The 16687-nt window shown below is 46.8% G+C and overlaps 2 protein-coding genes across 4 annotated transcripts in view; one reads left to right on the plus strand and one right to left on the minus strand.

The window, feature by feature from the left end:
* Positions 1–979, plus strand: part of ACOT11 (acyl-CoA thioesterase 11) — a 120043-nt gene extending 119064 nt beyond the window's left edge. For all 3 annotated transcript variants that reach the window (XM_045027612.1, XM_045027614.1, XM_045027613.1), the window contains one exon: positions 30–979. In XM_045027612.1, coding sequence (XP_044883547.1) covers positions 30–185 — 156 coding nt within the window. In that variant the 3' untranslated portion in view covers positions 186–979. The remainder of the gene's footprint in view (positions 1–29) is intronic.
* Positions 980–2411: 1432 nt separating this feature from the next.
* On the minus strand, positions 2412–16524 carry FAM151A (family with sequence similarity 151 member A). Its single transcript, XM_045028369.1, has 8 exons — positions 16389–16524; positions 11678–11824; positions 9467–9619; positions 8981–9140; positions 7274–7498; positions 6246–6385; positions 4627–4770; positions 2412–3089 (listed from the first exon to the last, which is right to left on the minus strand). The coding sequence occupies exons 1-8, from the start codon at positions 16522–16524 to the stop codon at positions 2422–2424; spliced, it is 1773 nt and encodes a 590-aa protein (XP_044884304.1). The 3' UTR covers positions 2412–2421.
* Positions 16525–16687: the final 163 nt, after the last annotated feature.

Consider the following 16687-nt stretch of genomic DNA (forward strand, 5'->3'; position numbering starts at 1 on the left):
TGTCTTAATGAATGTGTTGTGGATTTCAGGTGTCCTATTACAACCAGGCAGCTCCAGGATACCTAGCTTACGTCACGACGAACATTGCAGGACTGTCCTCGGACTTCTATGTTACCTTCAAAGCCTGTGAGAGATTCCTGCAGAAGAACAAAGATGAAATCACAGTCGGGCTTCAGAATCTGTAACTGTTGGCCCTTTTTGCACACTGCTGTGTGAATATCTTGTACATACCGAAGCGATTGGTCTGTGTAGGCGAGAGCACATGGAGGGTAATTACTTAGATAATGTTAGTGGCATTGCTAGGAGCACAATGACGTGAAATCCATCCATTGTAGCGTGACTAGAATCAGCTCTTCTTTCTAGTGCGCTTGATGATGAGAAATGTAATGGCTGGAGCCAATCTACCTAATCAGGGAGAGGGATTATTAGGGCCAAACTCTGTGGCAATTGTAGGGGCTTCTATTATGGTTTATCTGAGTGCAAAATTTGGCCTGGGGTGGGATGGGGAGAGAGGTCCAGGTGGTCCCTACATGGCCAGTGTTTCATTGCGAAGTCAGTCAGATCACTCTGAGGTCTAGTGCTAGAGCAGCGTGTAATCTGCTAAAAAGCACCAGCCTTATTTTATTTGTATTCAGTCTTGTAACCTCATGTTCAGGAATTGACTTTCTGACAGCATCACCCGCACTTGAACCTTTGTGCAAGAGTAACGGTTACTAAATGGATTATTTTTTTTCACCAGTTCTTGTAATTCAATGGAGGAATTGTCCATCTTTAATCCAATGAAGTAAATCAGGACAGGCTTTGGGGGGGCCGGAGGGGGGAGAAGGCCAGCCTTGTCTCCTGTAACACAGTACTGTTGTGTTTGACACACTAGGCATTATGATGCAGGATACCTCACTGATGTGCTGCAATTTCATGTTCTGTCTTTCGCGCACCATACAAAGAATGGGAGTGGTAATAAAGAAGCCCGTTCACCTTATGACCTCGGTAGTTCTTCTTGCCTGGTTTTCTTTAGTTAGCTGAGTATTTTTCTTGATCAGCCCAAGAGTAAGGGAAATTGAACTGTTTTCTGTGGGAAATTGATTCATCTTGTTTAAGAATTTTTAAACCTGCACTGCTGCTGTCTGAAGAATTCCCCCCCTTTGTTGGTAACTAAAGCAAAACTAAGGGGACGGATTTCCAGTCGTTCTGCTTTTGTGAGCCTTTAGTCTGTGATGTTCAACTGTGCAACTCAAGTATCTAATTAAAATATTAGTCATCCCAGCCAGGCATCTCTGGGATTCGGGGCTGAGCTCTAGATCTCTTCAGGCAGGCTCAAGACGGCTTGCTGCTGACTATGGCCACAGGTGTGTATGGAGAAGTGACAATTAAAGCACATCCAAAAATGCACTGGGCCCGCACTCTTGATACCTCTGCTTTTCTGAAAGGTCCTGGCAGATCCTAGCTGGGAAGAAGAAATATGCCCCTCTCCCCACCACTTCACTACTTTGTAGTTGAGGTTGATCACAAACTATACAGCGCCTGTGAAACTGGGATGGGAGGGAGCTGGATGCAGAGGAGCTAGAGTATGTGCTGGGGGTAACCTAAAGAAAATCCCCCTCCAAGGAGAAAGGGGGAGAAACTGCCCTATGTGGGGAGTTCCATCGTAGCAACAACTAGCCGTAGCTAAAACCCCACAACCGAACTGTGTCCAGCAAGACAGGCCTCCAGCTCAAGCAGCTGAAATGACATTTATTTAGAACAATTATTTGTCTGATTGCAGCTCCTAGAGGTTATACCTACCTGCAGCAAGACAGTCCTTGCCCCCAAGTGCTTACAATCTGCTAAAATGGACAAAAGATAGGAGAGGGGAAATACTAGCTTCATTTTACAGATGGGAAAACTGAGGCACAGATATTAAGGGCTGATTTTTTTTTTTTCAAAAGGGCTCAGTATGCTGGGTGCTGAGATCCCACAAATCTAGTCAGAAGCATCCCAATGGGAGCTGCTTTTGATAATCTAGCCCCATCGGATTTGCTCAGGGTCACTGTGTGTGGTAGCAGAGCCAGGGTCTAGACCCAGATCGCCTGAGTCCAAGTGCACTGCCTTAACCACAAACCAACCATCCTTAAAGAGAAAAGACCGTCCCTTCTGCTCTGCCAGTATGTGAACTACTGAGCAGGCTGATACGACAAATCAAAAGGAACGGGGGTAGGGGATCTCTTTGGGGGACCTGTTCAAAGCAAAAAGTACAACCAAATAAATTAAACTCTACTCAAAGAATAGCTCTCACTCCCAGGCTCCCATGTGCAGGAGTCAGTGACAGACCTACCACGACTGGGAGTGCCAGAGTAATGCTTGCCAAGGCTGATCACTCAGAGGTTTTGCCTAACAATGGGCCCTGGAAAAACTTGGGTCACTTACCAGGCTGTCAGGGAAGTTCTAAGAAGTTAAGACATCCGCCATCAAAGCATTTCTGCATTGTCTCGGTATCTTATAATAGACCCGCTTCTGTGTGTGTGTTCGGATAGACCGGAGTCCTGGGAAACCATCGCAGTAGCTACCCTCAGAGTAACTGTGTTGCACAGTGATGGTGTAGCTGGGTGAAATCTCCAACAGCTTTGAAGTCGCCAGCCATGATCCACTCAGGGGCACAGCCTCCAGCTGAAATGACACTTGCTGCCAGAGATCCTTACAGAGTGTGAGCATATCGGCTATCAATGGGTCAGTGTAACCAGCAGTTATCGCTTCCCTGGGCCAGCCAGGGGCTACGGTAACGTATGGGAAAATGCTGTTGATGGTTGTTAGGAATTCTTCACCTTGCATGTATCCTGGTGCCTCAAAGCTTCCAAAGGAGAGCGCCATGCTTATCCAGATGGGGTTCCATAAGAGATTCTGGGCATATAGCTTTCTAAGGCGCTCCAGCGTAGGGCGAAGTGCTCTGGGTTCTGTTATGTTCAGGTATATGCCCCAAGGATTGAGATGTCTGGATACGGTAAGTAGACACTGTTCCAGGGGGAGGCCTGCTGATGGAGACAGTGCAACAGGAATGAGCTTTCCAGTGGTGCTATTCTGTAATGCAATGTCCAGGGCAATCATGCCCCTCTTATCTGGAGAACAAAGCAAAGGGAGATAGTTCATAACAGCCTGAGCCTCAGTGACCCCTTTTGATGTATCAATGCATTTGTTAGGTGGAATTAGCACTAACATTTAAAGGGAGGAAATGGATTATATATCTCCATTATGTGTGTTTGGCTAGAAACAATTCAACAGCTCATTTTCATTGGACTATATGATATACAGCAAAATGATAGATACACTGATTGTCTGTGTAATTGATTCAAAGTGCATTCTTAACTGCAGGTAACAAGCGCATTCACTCCTCTATGCATCATCCACCAGTTCCCAGTGTATCCTCTCCAGATAATTAGTTATTTGGGGAGGAATAATTGATTCATATCTGGTAGCATTGTGAGATGCATGGTAGGGTAAGAGGTAATCTTCCACCTTTTGGCCTTTTGACCAGTAGCATTAGATAATCTTAATCCTGCTTCTGACCTAACCTAGGGTTGTTCCTCATATAGATTCTCCGCTACCTGAAACAGCCTGGTTTTATATTACTCCAGCAATAGGTCTTCTCCTACTGCTTTCAGAGACCATTTCATAGACAGGGCCCTACCAAATTTACAGCCATGCAAAACGTACCACAGACCGTGAAATCTGGTCTCTTGTGTGCTTTTACCCGATGCTATACAGATTTCACGGGGAGACCAGCGTTTCTCAAACTGGGGGTCCTGACCCAAAAGGGAGTTGCAGGGGAGTCGCAGTATTGCCACCCTTATTTGAGCATTGCCTTTGGAGCTGGGAGGCCAGAGAGCAGCTCTCAAGGCAGCGCCCCGCCAGCAGCAGCGCAGAAGTAAGGGTGGTAAAACCACATCATGCCATCCTTACTTCTGCGCTCCTGCTGGCAGCAGCTCGCCTTCAGAGCTGGGCTCCCGGCCAGCAGCCACCACTCTCCAGCTGCCCGGCTCTGAAGGCAGCGGCACTGCCTGCAGCAGTAAGGGTAGCAGTACTGCAACCCCCCCCCCCCCCGCACAATAACCATGCAACACCCCCTCCCCCCTCCACAACTCCTTTTTGGGTCAGGATCCTTACAATTTCAACTCCATGACATTTCAGATTTAAATAGCTGAAATCATGAAATTGACTATTATTGAAATAATAGTCAATTATTACCGTGAATTTGGTAGGGCCCTATTCATAGATCTTAGTGTTGGTACTTTTCTCCTGCTAGTCAATTTAAATGTGCTTTTGCTCAGTTTAATCCTCTCTCCTTGCACTATTCTCATTATTGTGGTGGTTTTTTTTTGTTTTTTTTTTGCAACATGTTCTGCAGGCTTTGTTCTAGGAGATGCATAGACTACTCCTCTCATCCATTCCCAAGCTCTCAATTACCTAACCTGCCTCACTGCTCTGTCTGTAAATTGGGTTTACAGCCAACTAGAAATGTTCGCCGGCACTTACTGACCCTACTCTGAGAACTATAGCATGAGCTACAACTCTTAGGAAGTGCCAAGTCTGTGACAACTTATGAAAACCCCACCCAGTTGTGTTAGAGCGGCACATGGGGAAAGACGTGTTACTCACCTTTAAGAATTGACATTGTTTCCAGCCTGTTCTCATGGTGATCCATCCCATACCACTCTATCTGTAGTTCATCGGAGTCTGCTGGGTGAAAGTAATCTAGCAAGTTGCCTCCAGGATAGTAGAGTCTCTTTCTTGTTGAGTTCACTGTTGGGTTGAGAGGGGGAAAAATGCTGAGTAAAATCATTCCCTTTCAGGGTACGGTGTGGGCTTTTGTCTTTAGGGCTGTGGCTACAGTAGGATACGATGTAGGAGCCATAACTTGAACACTGCTTAGTCCCTTGACCTAGCTTGAATGTGTCCTCAATAAGCAGCAATTTAGCTAATAGTCTTAAATAGTACACAGGATTGTTAAGCTATGCTGGGTCTCTGTTCCAGAGACCCATAAAACCCCATTTTGACTAAGTGGAGTACAGCTGTTTATCCTCCTTGCACCAGAGGGGAAGGAACTACACTTCTGAGAGAAAGGTGCCTACTTGTTCGGGAGGCGGTAGAGGAAGGTAGAGAGAATCATTGCTCCCAAAGTGAAAGGGTCGGCCTCAAATTTTGTCAATCTCATGTGTTGTACAGAGCGACCTGAGAGCAGAACTTGGAACCAGTACTTCCTGACTGTACAGGATGACTAACCTGCAAAAGGCAGGGGAGAAAATGGATTATTGTCTCTCTGATTCCTTGTTTGTTTCTTTGATGTATAATGGAAACCTTGAATTGATTTTTTTTTTTTAAATTCTTCTACTTAATTTTATGACTTTAGAAATGTAGGTCTGCTCTACCTTGGAAGAACCCAGAGATCCAATGAGATCATGACCTCACAAAGGACTAGCTTAGGAGCTATTGAAGGAGGAAGACATATTTTTTTTAGCTCAGACTGTTTAAAACTCTGGGAATTTTTGTTTTGGTTAACACCTACTTAACTCTACTGGGTATTGGATGCTTGGGAGAAAGGATGCCTTTGTTCTGTTTAACACCCGGGCCTCTTCGGTCAGAGTGCGCCATCATCAGCCATCCTTTATGGCCCCAACAAGTCTTCCGGCACCACTAACTGGAAACCAGACTTATGATAGCTTCAAGGTAAAACAACTAGCGGAAGAAACCTTTAAACAATTTTCCAGGCCTCCTGTGTATTGAAAAAAGAGCACAAGCCCTTTCTTTAAAACAAACAAAATGCTTTTCAGGGCCCAGAGCATGTGCCTATTTACAGTATTTAGCACCCTCAGTGCACATCAAAATAGAGCCAGGACACTTTCTCTGCCTTTCACGACTGTTCTTTCAAGTGGGCTCAAGTTAGCTGCCAGCCAAGGCTCACTTAAAGGGTCTCACCACCATGGGTCTGAGCACCTTTGAAAGTGGTATAGCATTAGCAGGCAGTGTGGCCTAGGGGACAGGGCAATGGAATGGGCGTCAGGAGCCCTCGCTGCTTTTCCCAGCTCTGCCACTGAGCTGCTGTCACCTTACACAAGTCACTTCCCCTCTCTGAGCCTCGGTTTCTTCTTTGTCTTATCTATTTAGATGAGCTTTTTTGGAGCGGGGACTCTCTCCTCCTATGTGTATGTACAGCACCTAGCACAATGGGGTCCTAATCTCATTTGGGGCCTCTGGGCACTACTGTAATACAAACATACACGCTGCTTCCTTGAACTGAGCCAGAACAGGATCATAAATGTCATAATAGATTTGTTCAGCACGGCTATTATCCCGGATGAACAGGAGATCTTCCACTCTGATGGGATCCGTCTTCCCCTGCCACAGAGTCAGGCTATATCTGTGGAGAAGAGAGAGAGCGTTGAGCTGGCCTGGGGCTGGAGATACAGTGGTCTAATTAGCTATCGCTAGTTTGGTCCCTTTCAAATGGAAGGGTTTAGTTCTGAAAATAAGGTTTAGGGATCTGGAAAGACAATACTGGACAATGCTGTCCAGCACCCTGAGCTGTTCTTTTAACAGGAGACACTGTAGGAGGGTTATTCGTTTGCAAGTGTCTGACTATAGAAAGGTTTCTGCAACATGGGAATAATTTGTACTTGGAGGCCTGACCACTTGGAGCTGCAGTGTAGGCAAGGTGCTGGTGGCCGGTACTGTTCATGAAGTCAGCGGTTCTCAACCAGGGGTACATCTCCTAGGGGGTACTCAACTCCTCTAGATCAGTGTTTCTCAACCTGGGACTTGCAGCCCCCAGAGCGGTCATGGGACAGTTTTAGGGGGGTTGCAGCTGCAAGGCTGGCATTAGGAGGCGGCAAGCAGAGCAATTGCCTGGGGACCCACGCCATAGGGTCCCTCCATGAAACTAAGTTACATACTCAGTTCCAGCTGGCAGGGCTTGGGCTTCAGACCAGGCTCACCAGTGAAAAACTGGCTCAAGCATCACCGGGAAATGGAAATACTTACCGTATATTGCAATGGATTCATTTTATAATTCTATGGTAAAAATGAGGAAGTCAGCAATTTTTCAATACTAGTGTGGCTGTGACACTTTTTTGTATTTTTATTTCTGATTTTGTTTGCAAGTAGTTTTCAAGTGAGGTGATACCAAGAGTACTCAAGCCAAATCAGACTCCTGAAAGGTCATCTGGAAATGTTGAGAACCACCGTTTCAAGTGGTTTAGTCAATCCTGCTCGAAGGACTGAAGATGAATGTGTGCCGTTAACTCCTTACCTATCAGACTGAGCCAGCAGCCAGCTGAAATGAGGCCAAGCCAATCTCACCATGACGGCCCTGACAGGGAAGGTGACTCTTTGGGGCAGTGTCCCCGTGATGCTGTGCATCTCATGAATCATTTCCTGAGTGTAGGTTTTGTTGGGGAACAGAAATGAGTAGAGGGTCGTCCACCCTAGAGAGAGAGTGCAGTTTGGGTACTTCTCCTGGATGAGTGAGAGGAATCTAAAGGAATCACGTACAGAGCAACAGTTACTGTTAAGAACTGCACACAAGAAGCCAGTAAACAACAACTTTATTAAACCTACAACATAAGAAGAACACACCAGATGCCACTAGATGGCACTCTTTTTATATATACTGTGCTACACATGCTACTTTCATGGCAACTCTCCGAACAGCTCCAACAGCAAGCACTTCCCCCCCCCCCCCCACCCCCTTGGGAAACGGATGAGAGTCTGGGCAGAACATGGTAGAAACTCATCACAGTGATGCATATTGACTGGGAAATTTGCCGTGGGCAGGTAGATTTTACTGTAGCTCAACGCTAACCCATTAGATCCTTGGTTTGCTCCTCATATGAAGCAGAACTGGCCTCTATATCGATTCACATAAGACTGCAAATGGTGCTGAGTGAAAATACCTGTCTGGTGACAGAATTCTGAATAAAAAGGTGACCTTTACCCCAGCCCATGCTCCGATTCCCATGTATTTTGAGCGATGGAGTAAAAGACTTGGAAAAACGGTACAAAAATGTAGAGCGTAGGTGTTGGTGAACCTCAAAAAGTTTGGACTTTGGGCTGGGCTAGCCATTCCAACTAATTTTTTTTTTTTTAAAAAGACAGTGGGGTATTAAAATCCTGGGTTAAAATGCCAGAGGTTGATTTAACAATTCTATAGAAAATAGAAACTCTGTAGGTTTTCAGAGTAATTTCTGCTCCGTTTCAGGTGAACAGCTGGTTATAAAATGGTCCTGGGAGAAACAGTCCAGCAAGAGATCCCAGCCCATAGAGGAGAATGGGGACAGGAGACCGCCAAGCTACAACTCCCAAGAGGCGTCATGGCTGTGTCCCCAGATCAGAATTTGTTGGGTTTTTTCAAGGGTTTGTGGTGGTTTTTGTTTTTGTTTTGGGTTTTTTTGTTTTTAATGAAAAGTCAAAATTCTCCACAGAAAGTGGAGACTTTTTGCCAAGAAAACTGTTTTAGGTTTAAAACCATAATTTTCTGTTAAACAGTTTCAATGGAAAATTTCCGAGTGGCCCTGGCTAACAGGGTTACCAGCTGTTACAGGGCAACTGAGGATTAGTAAACTCAGGGCTCCAGCAGGCAACTGGAGGAAGGAGTGATTTCTGGAACCTAAATATGCTCTCGAGGGGCTTGATCCAAAGCCTGTTGAAAGCCCCCCACTCACATGAATAGCCACTGGATCAGGCACTCAGTGACCTGGGATCTTAAATGGTTGGTTTTCTTCTTCTTTTTACCTAGATAAGCTTTTTTTGCCCACCTTTGTCCGCTCTTTAGCTGGACTCTACTCTTGGCGCTTCTTGGGCTCTCAGAGCTCTTACAGCGCTAGAGGATTGTTGCTAGTATATAACTGACTATTTTGTTCCAAAGCTATGGACGTGATGAGTACATGCTGGAATATGAGTAAGTGAAAAGTGCAACATAAGCCATGAAAGTGATTTAAGAAAAATGCGTTTTACTCACAAACTTGCGTTAACTGCAGTGTTTATGGGGACATTGGGACCCATTAGAATATCTGCATTTAACCACAGAGGTCTATTGAGCTTCACTTCTGAGGATTTCTTTAGTAAAATATCCAGAGATGGGCCAACTGCCTTGATGCTTTTGAAATCCAGCTTGACACCTGGCCGAGAGAGAATCCGTTGAGAAATTCCATTAGTATTGGATAGTAGCAGCTGGTCAACTACGCACAAATGAAAATAGAAGGTCTGTTTGTACAGCACCCTGCACCGTGGGGTCCTGGTCCAGGACTAGGGCTCCTTGGCACTATGGTCCTACAAATAATTAATGATGATATCTTTAACATTGCCTACCGCTGGTCCCCAGCACTGCCCCATCATTCCCTGCCCAAAGGGGTGTGAAGACCATGCTTCTGAATTCCATATGCTCATAGACCGCTCAGGCAAAGGGTTACATCCGCTTGTTTAAAGGTACAGCACTTTGTATTACCTCTGCTAGATGAGTTAAGGACGACATCCAGCCATTCCTGAAAAGAGTTGTCACTGTAAATAGCGGGGGGATGGGCCATGATGGGCTTGTCGGTCTCATTACGGGTGTTGTGTCCTTCTATGTTGACATCTGCTTCCAGGACCATAGCATCACCTGTATGCACAATGAATTCACAGTATGGCGCCTGTGTACGTAAATTACACCCTCCACACTTCTCAGTGTCTTCATAACATTTTTGCCACCCCAAGCGGCGGGGGGGCGGGGGAAAAAAAAAGTTGTGATCGGCGGCAGCTCCACCGCGCCGCTTTCTTCTTCAGCAGCACTTCGGCGGCAGGTCCTTCCCTCCGAGAGGGACCGAGGGACCCGCCGCCGAATTGCCGCTGAAGAGCCCGAGGTGCTGCCCCTTCCCCTGGGCCGCCCCAAGCACCTGCTTGCTGAGCTGGTCCCTGGAGCTGGCCCTGCCTATGGGCTCAATCCTGCAAGGTGCTGCACACTCTGTTCACTACCCACCAAAGCATTGAAGCGTGTGCATAGTCATACTGAAGTTCATGAATTACGCAGGTGCTTAACGTTAAGCACGTGCTTAAGTGCTTTGCTGGATAGGGGCCCCGGTGCTTAGCTCTAGGAGGCTCAAGCCCTGTGTCTCTCACAGATACATATGTGACGTTTCCTGCCTGTGCTTGACCAAGGAGCCGCAATGTCTTTCTTTAAGCGGGATGGTCACCTACAAGGCAGCCAGCAGCTTCACCAACAGTTCCAGGCTAATAGTTCCTGCTCTGATCATAAATATGGCCAGGGAACAGATGAGCCACTATAGTTTATTAAATTATTAGAGAGGTGATAACAAAAGGCCTGATCCACTGCCCCTTAAAGTCAATGGGAGTCTTTCTACTAATGCCATCTGGGGTGAAAAACTACTTTTGGATTTAGCTGGGGATGGCTCCTGCTTTGAGCAGGGGGGTGGACTAGACGACCTCCTGAGCTCCCTTCCAGCCCTGATAGTCTATGATTCTAATTTAACTGGGCTTCAGATCAGGCCCCAAATCACCCCAAAAGGGGGGTTCTTCTAAGCCTGGTGCTACCCGCCGATTCCTGGGTAGAGCTGTTACTGAGATTCCTTTCTTCCAGATGTAACCAGTCCTTGGCCATTCCAGGTGAGTGATACCAGACTGGGAAGTTCCAGTTTTTCTTTCTGGAATGATTCCAAATGCTCCATGATGACCCCGAGTTAGCAGATAAACCTCTAATCCATGATGTATCTCATAAGGTCAGAAAAAGCTGATTTTTGGGGGGGGGGGGGAGGGGGTACTGTCTTGCATCACCATGGAGCTTTCTGTACTTTCCTCCTGTACGTTATCACCACAAGATAAAACTGCTTCAGGTGAATGTGGCACAAAACAATCAACTTTTACAGAGTAGCTTTATCTCATGAAGCTATAAGCAAGCCCTGCTTATCATGTCAGGTCAGCCCGCCTTTCAACGTATCCGGGATTTCTGCTGCTTAACTCAGTGTGTAGAACGATGTTCTCATCTGAACGTTAAACTTTAGCAGACCTTTTCTCTTCCTAAAGTCCTCTACTTTCTGCTACTACAAAGCCCAGTTTCAAACCATTTAGTTTTATCTTCAATGTCGGATAACCCCCTCAGCATTGTCTTCGGGGTAGGACATATCTTTTTTTGCCCCAATCAGATACATTGATAAATGAATCATTACAGAAACTCTACATATGCTCAGTTGTCACTATTTTGATCAACTAATTCCAAAATCTAATATGCTCAGTGTTTGCCTGAGCTCCCTACATTGTGCGCTGGCAGCTAACTCTCCTGAGTGAAATTCTGGCCCCACTGAAGGCAACTGGGAGTTTTGCCATTGACATCAATGGAACCAGGGTTTGACCTTACGGCTTTTCAATCTCATGTAATTAGAAACATAAAGGACAGGGACATAGGATTTGCTAGACTTGGCAAGACCACTGATGCACGTAGTCCGGCATCCTGCCTTTGGCCATGCTTCAAAGGAAGGAAAACGCCCCACTAAATCTGTAGTCAATTGTTCAGTGCTGTACCCGGTGAGAAATGGGGGGGGGGGGGATTCCTTTCTGCCTCCTGTAGGTGATCTGATTACACCCTGAAGTGTGAGAACCAACTCCCCTCGTTATCTTGGCTTTCCTAGCTACACAGGTTATTGCAGATGGAAAAAATATATTTTACTCTTCAAGGCAGCTGCCAGCTCGCTCTTTTTGTTTGCAGAATGATACCAGGTGACCAGCAATCCATCCTTCCTGTCAATGCTCCCCAGATTTAGCAGATATTCTAACAGGTCTCCGTCTGTCTCAAAGGCTGGTTTGGGTGCAGAGTCTGAAATACCAAGGAAGATTCATAATAAGTAACTTCAGGGCTGTTGATTAATTGCAGTTAACTCACACACTTAATTAAAAAAATTAATTGCAATTAAAAAAAATTGTGATTAATCATAGTTTTAATCCCACTGTTAAATAGAATACCAGTTGATTATTTTTGGATGTTTTTCTACATTTTCAATTATATTGATTTCAATTACAACACAATACAAAGTGTACAGTGCTCACTTAATATAATTTTTTATTACAAAAAAAAATAGTATTTTTCAATTCACCGCCTACAAGTACCATAATGCAATCTCTTTATCGGGAACGTGCCCTTTACAAATGTAGATTTTTTTTGTTTGTTTTGATTTTGAGTGCAGTTATGTAACAACGTAAAACTTTAGAGCCTGCAAGACCACTCAGTCTTACTTCTTGTTCAGCCAATCGCTAAGACAAACAAGTTTGTTGACATTTACAGGAGATGATGCTGCCCACCTCTCACTCTCAGGTGACGTAAATAAGAACAGGCATTCGCATGACACTTTTGTAGCCGCATTACAAGGTATTTACATGTCAGATATGCTAAATATTCTTATGTCCCTTCGTACTTCAGCCACCATTCCAGAGGACATGCTTTCATGCTGATGATGCTTGTTTAAAAAAAATGTGTTAATTAAATTTGTGACTGAACTCCCTGGAGGAAAACTGTATGTCTCCTGCTCGGTTTTACCCACATTCTGTCATATATTTCATGTTCTAGCAGTCTCGGATGATGACCCAGCACATGTTGTTCGTTTTAAGAACACTTTCACAGCAGATTTGACAAAACACAAAGAAGGTACCAATGTGAGATTTCTAAAGATAGCTACAGCACTCGACCCAAGGTTTAAGAATCTGAAGTACCTTCCAAAATCTGAGAGGGGTGAGGTGTGGAGCATGCTTTCAGAAGTCTTAAAAAGAGCAACACTCCGATGTGGAAACTACAGAATCCAAACCACCAAAAAAGAAAATCAACCTTCTACTGGTGGCATCTGACTCAGATGATGAAAATGAACATATGTTGCTCCATATTGCTTTGGCTTGTTATCAAGCAGAACCCGCCATCAGCATGGATGCATGTTGTCTGGAGTGGTGGTTGAAGCATGAAGGGACATATGAATCTTTAGTGCATCTGTCATATAAATATCTTGTGATGCCGGCTACAACAGTGCCATGCGAACGCCTGTTCTTACTTTCAGGTGACATTGTAAACAAGAAGCGGGCAGCATTATCCTCTGCAAATGTAAAAAAAACTTGTTTTCAAGTGATTGGCTGAACAAGAAGTAGGACTGAGTGGACTTGTAGGCTCTAAAGCTTTACATTTATTTAATTTTGATTGCAGTGATCTGTAAGTTCAACATTCATGATAAAGAGGTAGTGTAACCCATACACCCGCTGTCCCATCTAGTGGCATCAAGAGAGGGAGAGAAATGAGTCTGCTCTACAGCCTTAGTTAACAGGCAGTTGTTTTTTAGCTCACGCAGTAGAGGCTTATGCATTTAGCTCCAGAGGTCCCCGGTTTGATCCCGCATGCCGACATTACAATAGCACTACTGTAGTGCTATTAGGTGAATTGAAAAATATTGCTGCTTTTTTTTACAGTGCAAATATTTGTAATAAAAAATAAATATAAAGTGAGCACTGTACACTTTGTATTCTATGTTGTAATTGAAATCAATATATTTGAAAATGTAGAAAACCTCAAAAATATTTTAAATAAATGGTATTCTATTCTTGTTTAAAAGTGCAATTAATTGTGCAATTAATTGCAATTAATTTTGGGAAACAAATATGAAACTACCCCAAGCGCTAGCTGGGTTTTTGAAGAGTGGGACCTGAAGAAAAGTAATAGGAGAAGTGCCTGACTGCTCCCAAACGTTTATGTCCAGAGAGGACATATTCTGTAGCACAGCAGGTTTCCGCTCTCATTTTGCTGATTTCAGTGGAAAGCTGCAGCAGCGTGGGGATGGGGAAAGAGTTAACACCTGTTGACGAGGTAGACTTTTTGGCTGTGACACAATGGAGTTAGTGCCGGGAGTGACTGTAAGTTGTGAGGAACTATCTTGTGACTCATTGTGTTCGCACCTGCAGTAAGAACTAGGAGGGTCTCAGCAGAGACTAACCTGAAGGGTGCTGGTAAGACGACAATGCAGTGAAGAGCCCCCTAAGCTACATGCAATACCCATTTTTGATCTCCATCTGCATAACAATGTAGACACTGATCCCTGCAAGGGCAGTGGTTAAAACTCTAATTTAAAAACTCCTTGCTCGGTGTAGTCCCTAAATCTCTCATGGGCGGCAGGTTATATATGTGTGCGGTGCCCGGGCTCCAGGAATATTCAGGGCCAGGTGCCCTGCTCCAGCAATATTTGGAGCTGGGTCTCTCCCCTGGTCCTGCCTGGATCGGGCCCCGGCCCCCGCGGGCCTCCCCCTGCCCTGCGTGTCCCCTCCCCCCCGCCGCCCGCATCCCTGCCTGACAGAAAGCAGCGCGCGCCTCTCCCCTGCCTGCTCTGTGCTGTGGGAGATCTGCTCCTGGCAGAACTGCTGTCTGCTGCCGCAGGGTCCTAGCGCCCGCCCTCCACAAATGGCAAGGCAGGCTGCCCTTACCCTGCCCTTCCGCCCTCGCCCTGAGCCTCCCTCAGCCCCAGCCAGAGCCCTCATCCCCCCCGCACCCTAATCCTCAGCCCCACCCTGAGCCCTCATCCCCCCGTACCTTAATCCTCTGCCCTAGCCCTGAGCTCCCCCATTTCTACAAACTTGGCAAAATTTCTACAAACTTGCCACCCATGATATCAGTAACAGACTGTTACAGGTAGACAAACAAAATATAAATCCCCTCTCCAGGCTGACAAATTGTATATTAAGTTTAGCTTAAATCAGTTTGGAAGGGCAGGTATCCCACCCGTGAAGTCAGTTTTTACATAGGCTTGGGATGGCATTTATATTATCACTGAAGTGTCACTTCTGGGGAAGCTTTCCATACAGATCCTTTCTGCAGACAGACTCCACCTACACCATTTATTTTTAATGAATGGAGGCTGTTCCTCCACAATGAATGGTGTGAGAGACCCCTCATCCTCAGCCCCACACCCCACACCCCAACCCTCTGCCCCAGCCCTGAGCTCCCTCCTGCAGCATGAACCCCTCATCCTCAGCCCCAGCCAGAGCCCTCATCCTCCTGCACCCTAATCCTCTGCCCCAGCCCTGAGCCCCCCCATGTCATGAACCCCTCATTCTCAGCCCCAACCCTCATCCCTCTGCACCCTAATCCTCTGCCCCAGCCCTGAGTCCCACCACATCATGAGCCCCACAGCCCCCACCCCAAACCTCTGCCCTAGCCCTGAGCCCCCTCCTGCATCATGAACCCCTCATCCCTAAGCCCCAGCCAGAGCCCTCATCCCCCTGCACCCTGATCCTCTGCCCCAGCCCTGACCCCCCACAGCATGAACCCCTCATCCTCAGCCCCACAGCCCTCACCCCTGCACTCCCTCCTATCCCCAAACTCCCTCCCAGAGCATGCACCCCCTCCCAGAGCGTGCACCACCTCCCCTTTCCCACACACCCCTTCCCACCCCCAAACTCCCTCCCAGAGCCTGCACCCCTCACCCCTTCCTACACCCCCACCTCCATCCCAGAGCCTGCACCTAAACTCCATCCCAAAGCCTGCACCCCTCACCCCCTCTTGCATACCCACCCCCTGCCCCAGCCCGGAGCCTGCACCCAGCACCCAAACTCCATCCCAAAGCCTGCACCCCTCACCCCCTCCTGCACACCCACGCCCTGCCCCAGCCCGGAGCCTGCACCCAGCACCCAAACTCCCTCCCAGAGCCTGCACCCCTCACCCCTTCCTACACCCCCACCCCCAGCCCAGAGCCTGCACCCCGATCCCCAGCCCAGGACCTGCACCCCATACCTCCCCCCGAAACCCTGCCCAGAGCCTTAGGCAGGTGGGGGCAGAGTTTGGGGGGGCAGAGTTGGGGGGGGGCGGGTTCTGGGCACCACCAAAATTTCTACAAACTTGCCACCCATGATATCAGTAACAGACTGTTACAGGTAGACAAACAAAATATAAATCCCCTCTCCAGGCTGACAAATTGTATATTAAGTTTAGCTTAAATCAGTTTGGAAGGGCAGGTATCCCACCCGTGAAGTCAGTTTTTACATAGGCTTGGGATGGCATTTATATTATCACTGAAGTGTCACTTCTGGGGAAGCTTTCCATACAGATCCTTTCTGCAGACAGACTCCACCTACACCATTTATTTTTAATGAATGGAGGCTGTTCCTCCACAATGAATGGTGTGAGAGATTCTTCCTGAGCCACAAAGCCACCGCACAATCATCATTACATCTATCGTACCTCAGTGTCTTCACTTTCTCTCTCCCCACTCCCTCCCCCGTTTAGCACAGCTGGCTCCTATCTTGTTTCTGCTGCTTTTCCCCATGCAAATAATCTAGCCACTTTCCCCAAATGCACCCCCTGGAGCCAATCAGCCAGAATCTAAGGTCAAGAAGCATTAACTGGTTTGGCTTTGTACCTTGCGGGGGGTTCCTGTTAACGGTCAGACACACAGCCAGAGCGATGCAGGTGGAAATCACCGCCACAACGCAGAGACCAATCACCACTGCTCCTGTCGCTCCAATGGAAGGACACCTCCTCTGACTGGAAACCATGACAGTCCTCCAAGGGCACCCACTCTTGGGCAGCTGCGTTACGAAATTCCAGCTACCTTCAAAAGAAAACTGAGCCCCCGAGGGCTGGCTGAGGCTGGGGAAGTTTATAATGATTAAACTCTTGCCGAAGGCTGACAGTGCCTAAAGTCCAAAGGCAGGAGCT

Source organism: Mauremys mutica, chromosome 8, assembly GCF_020497125.1.
Source record: "Mauremys mutica isolate MM-2020 ecotype Southern chromosome 8, ASM2049712v1, whole genome shotgun sequence".
NCBI classification, from domain to species: domain Eukaryota; kingdom Metazoa; phylum Chordata; order Testudines; family Geoemydidae; genus Mauremys; species Mauremys mutica.

Excerpts from the sequence above, each read along its gene's own strand:
- FAM151A (XM_045028369.1), bottom strand. The coding sequence starts at position 16,524 with ATGGTTTCCAGTCAGAGGAGGTGTCCTTCCATTGGAGCGACAGGAGCA. Across the intron at positions 11,825-16,388 it reads TAACAGGAACCCCCCGCAAG|ACTCTGCACCCAAACCAGCC; the intron begins GTACAAAGCCAA and ends TTGGTATTTCAG. Across the intron at positions 6,386-7,273 it reads CTGCTGGCTCAGTCTGATAG|ATATAGCCTGACTCTGTGGC; the intron begins GTAAGGAGTTAA and ends TCTTCTCCACAG.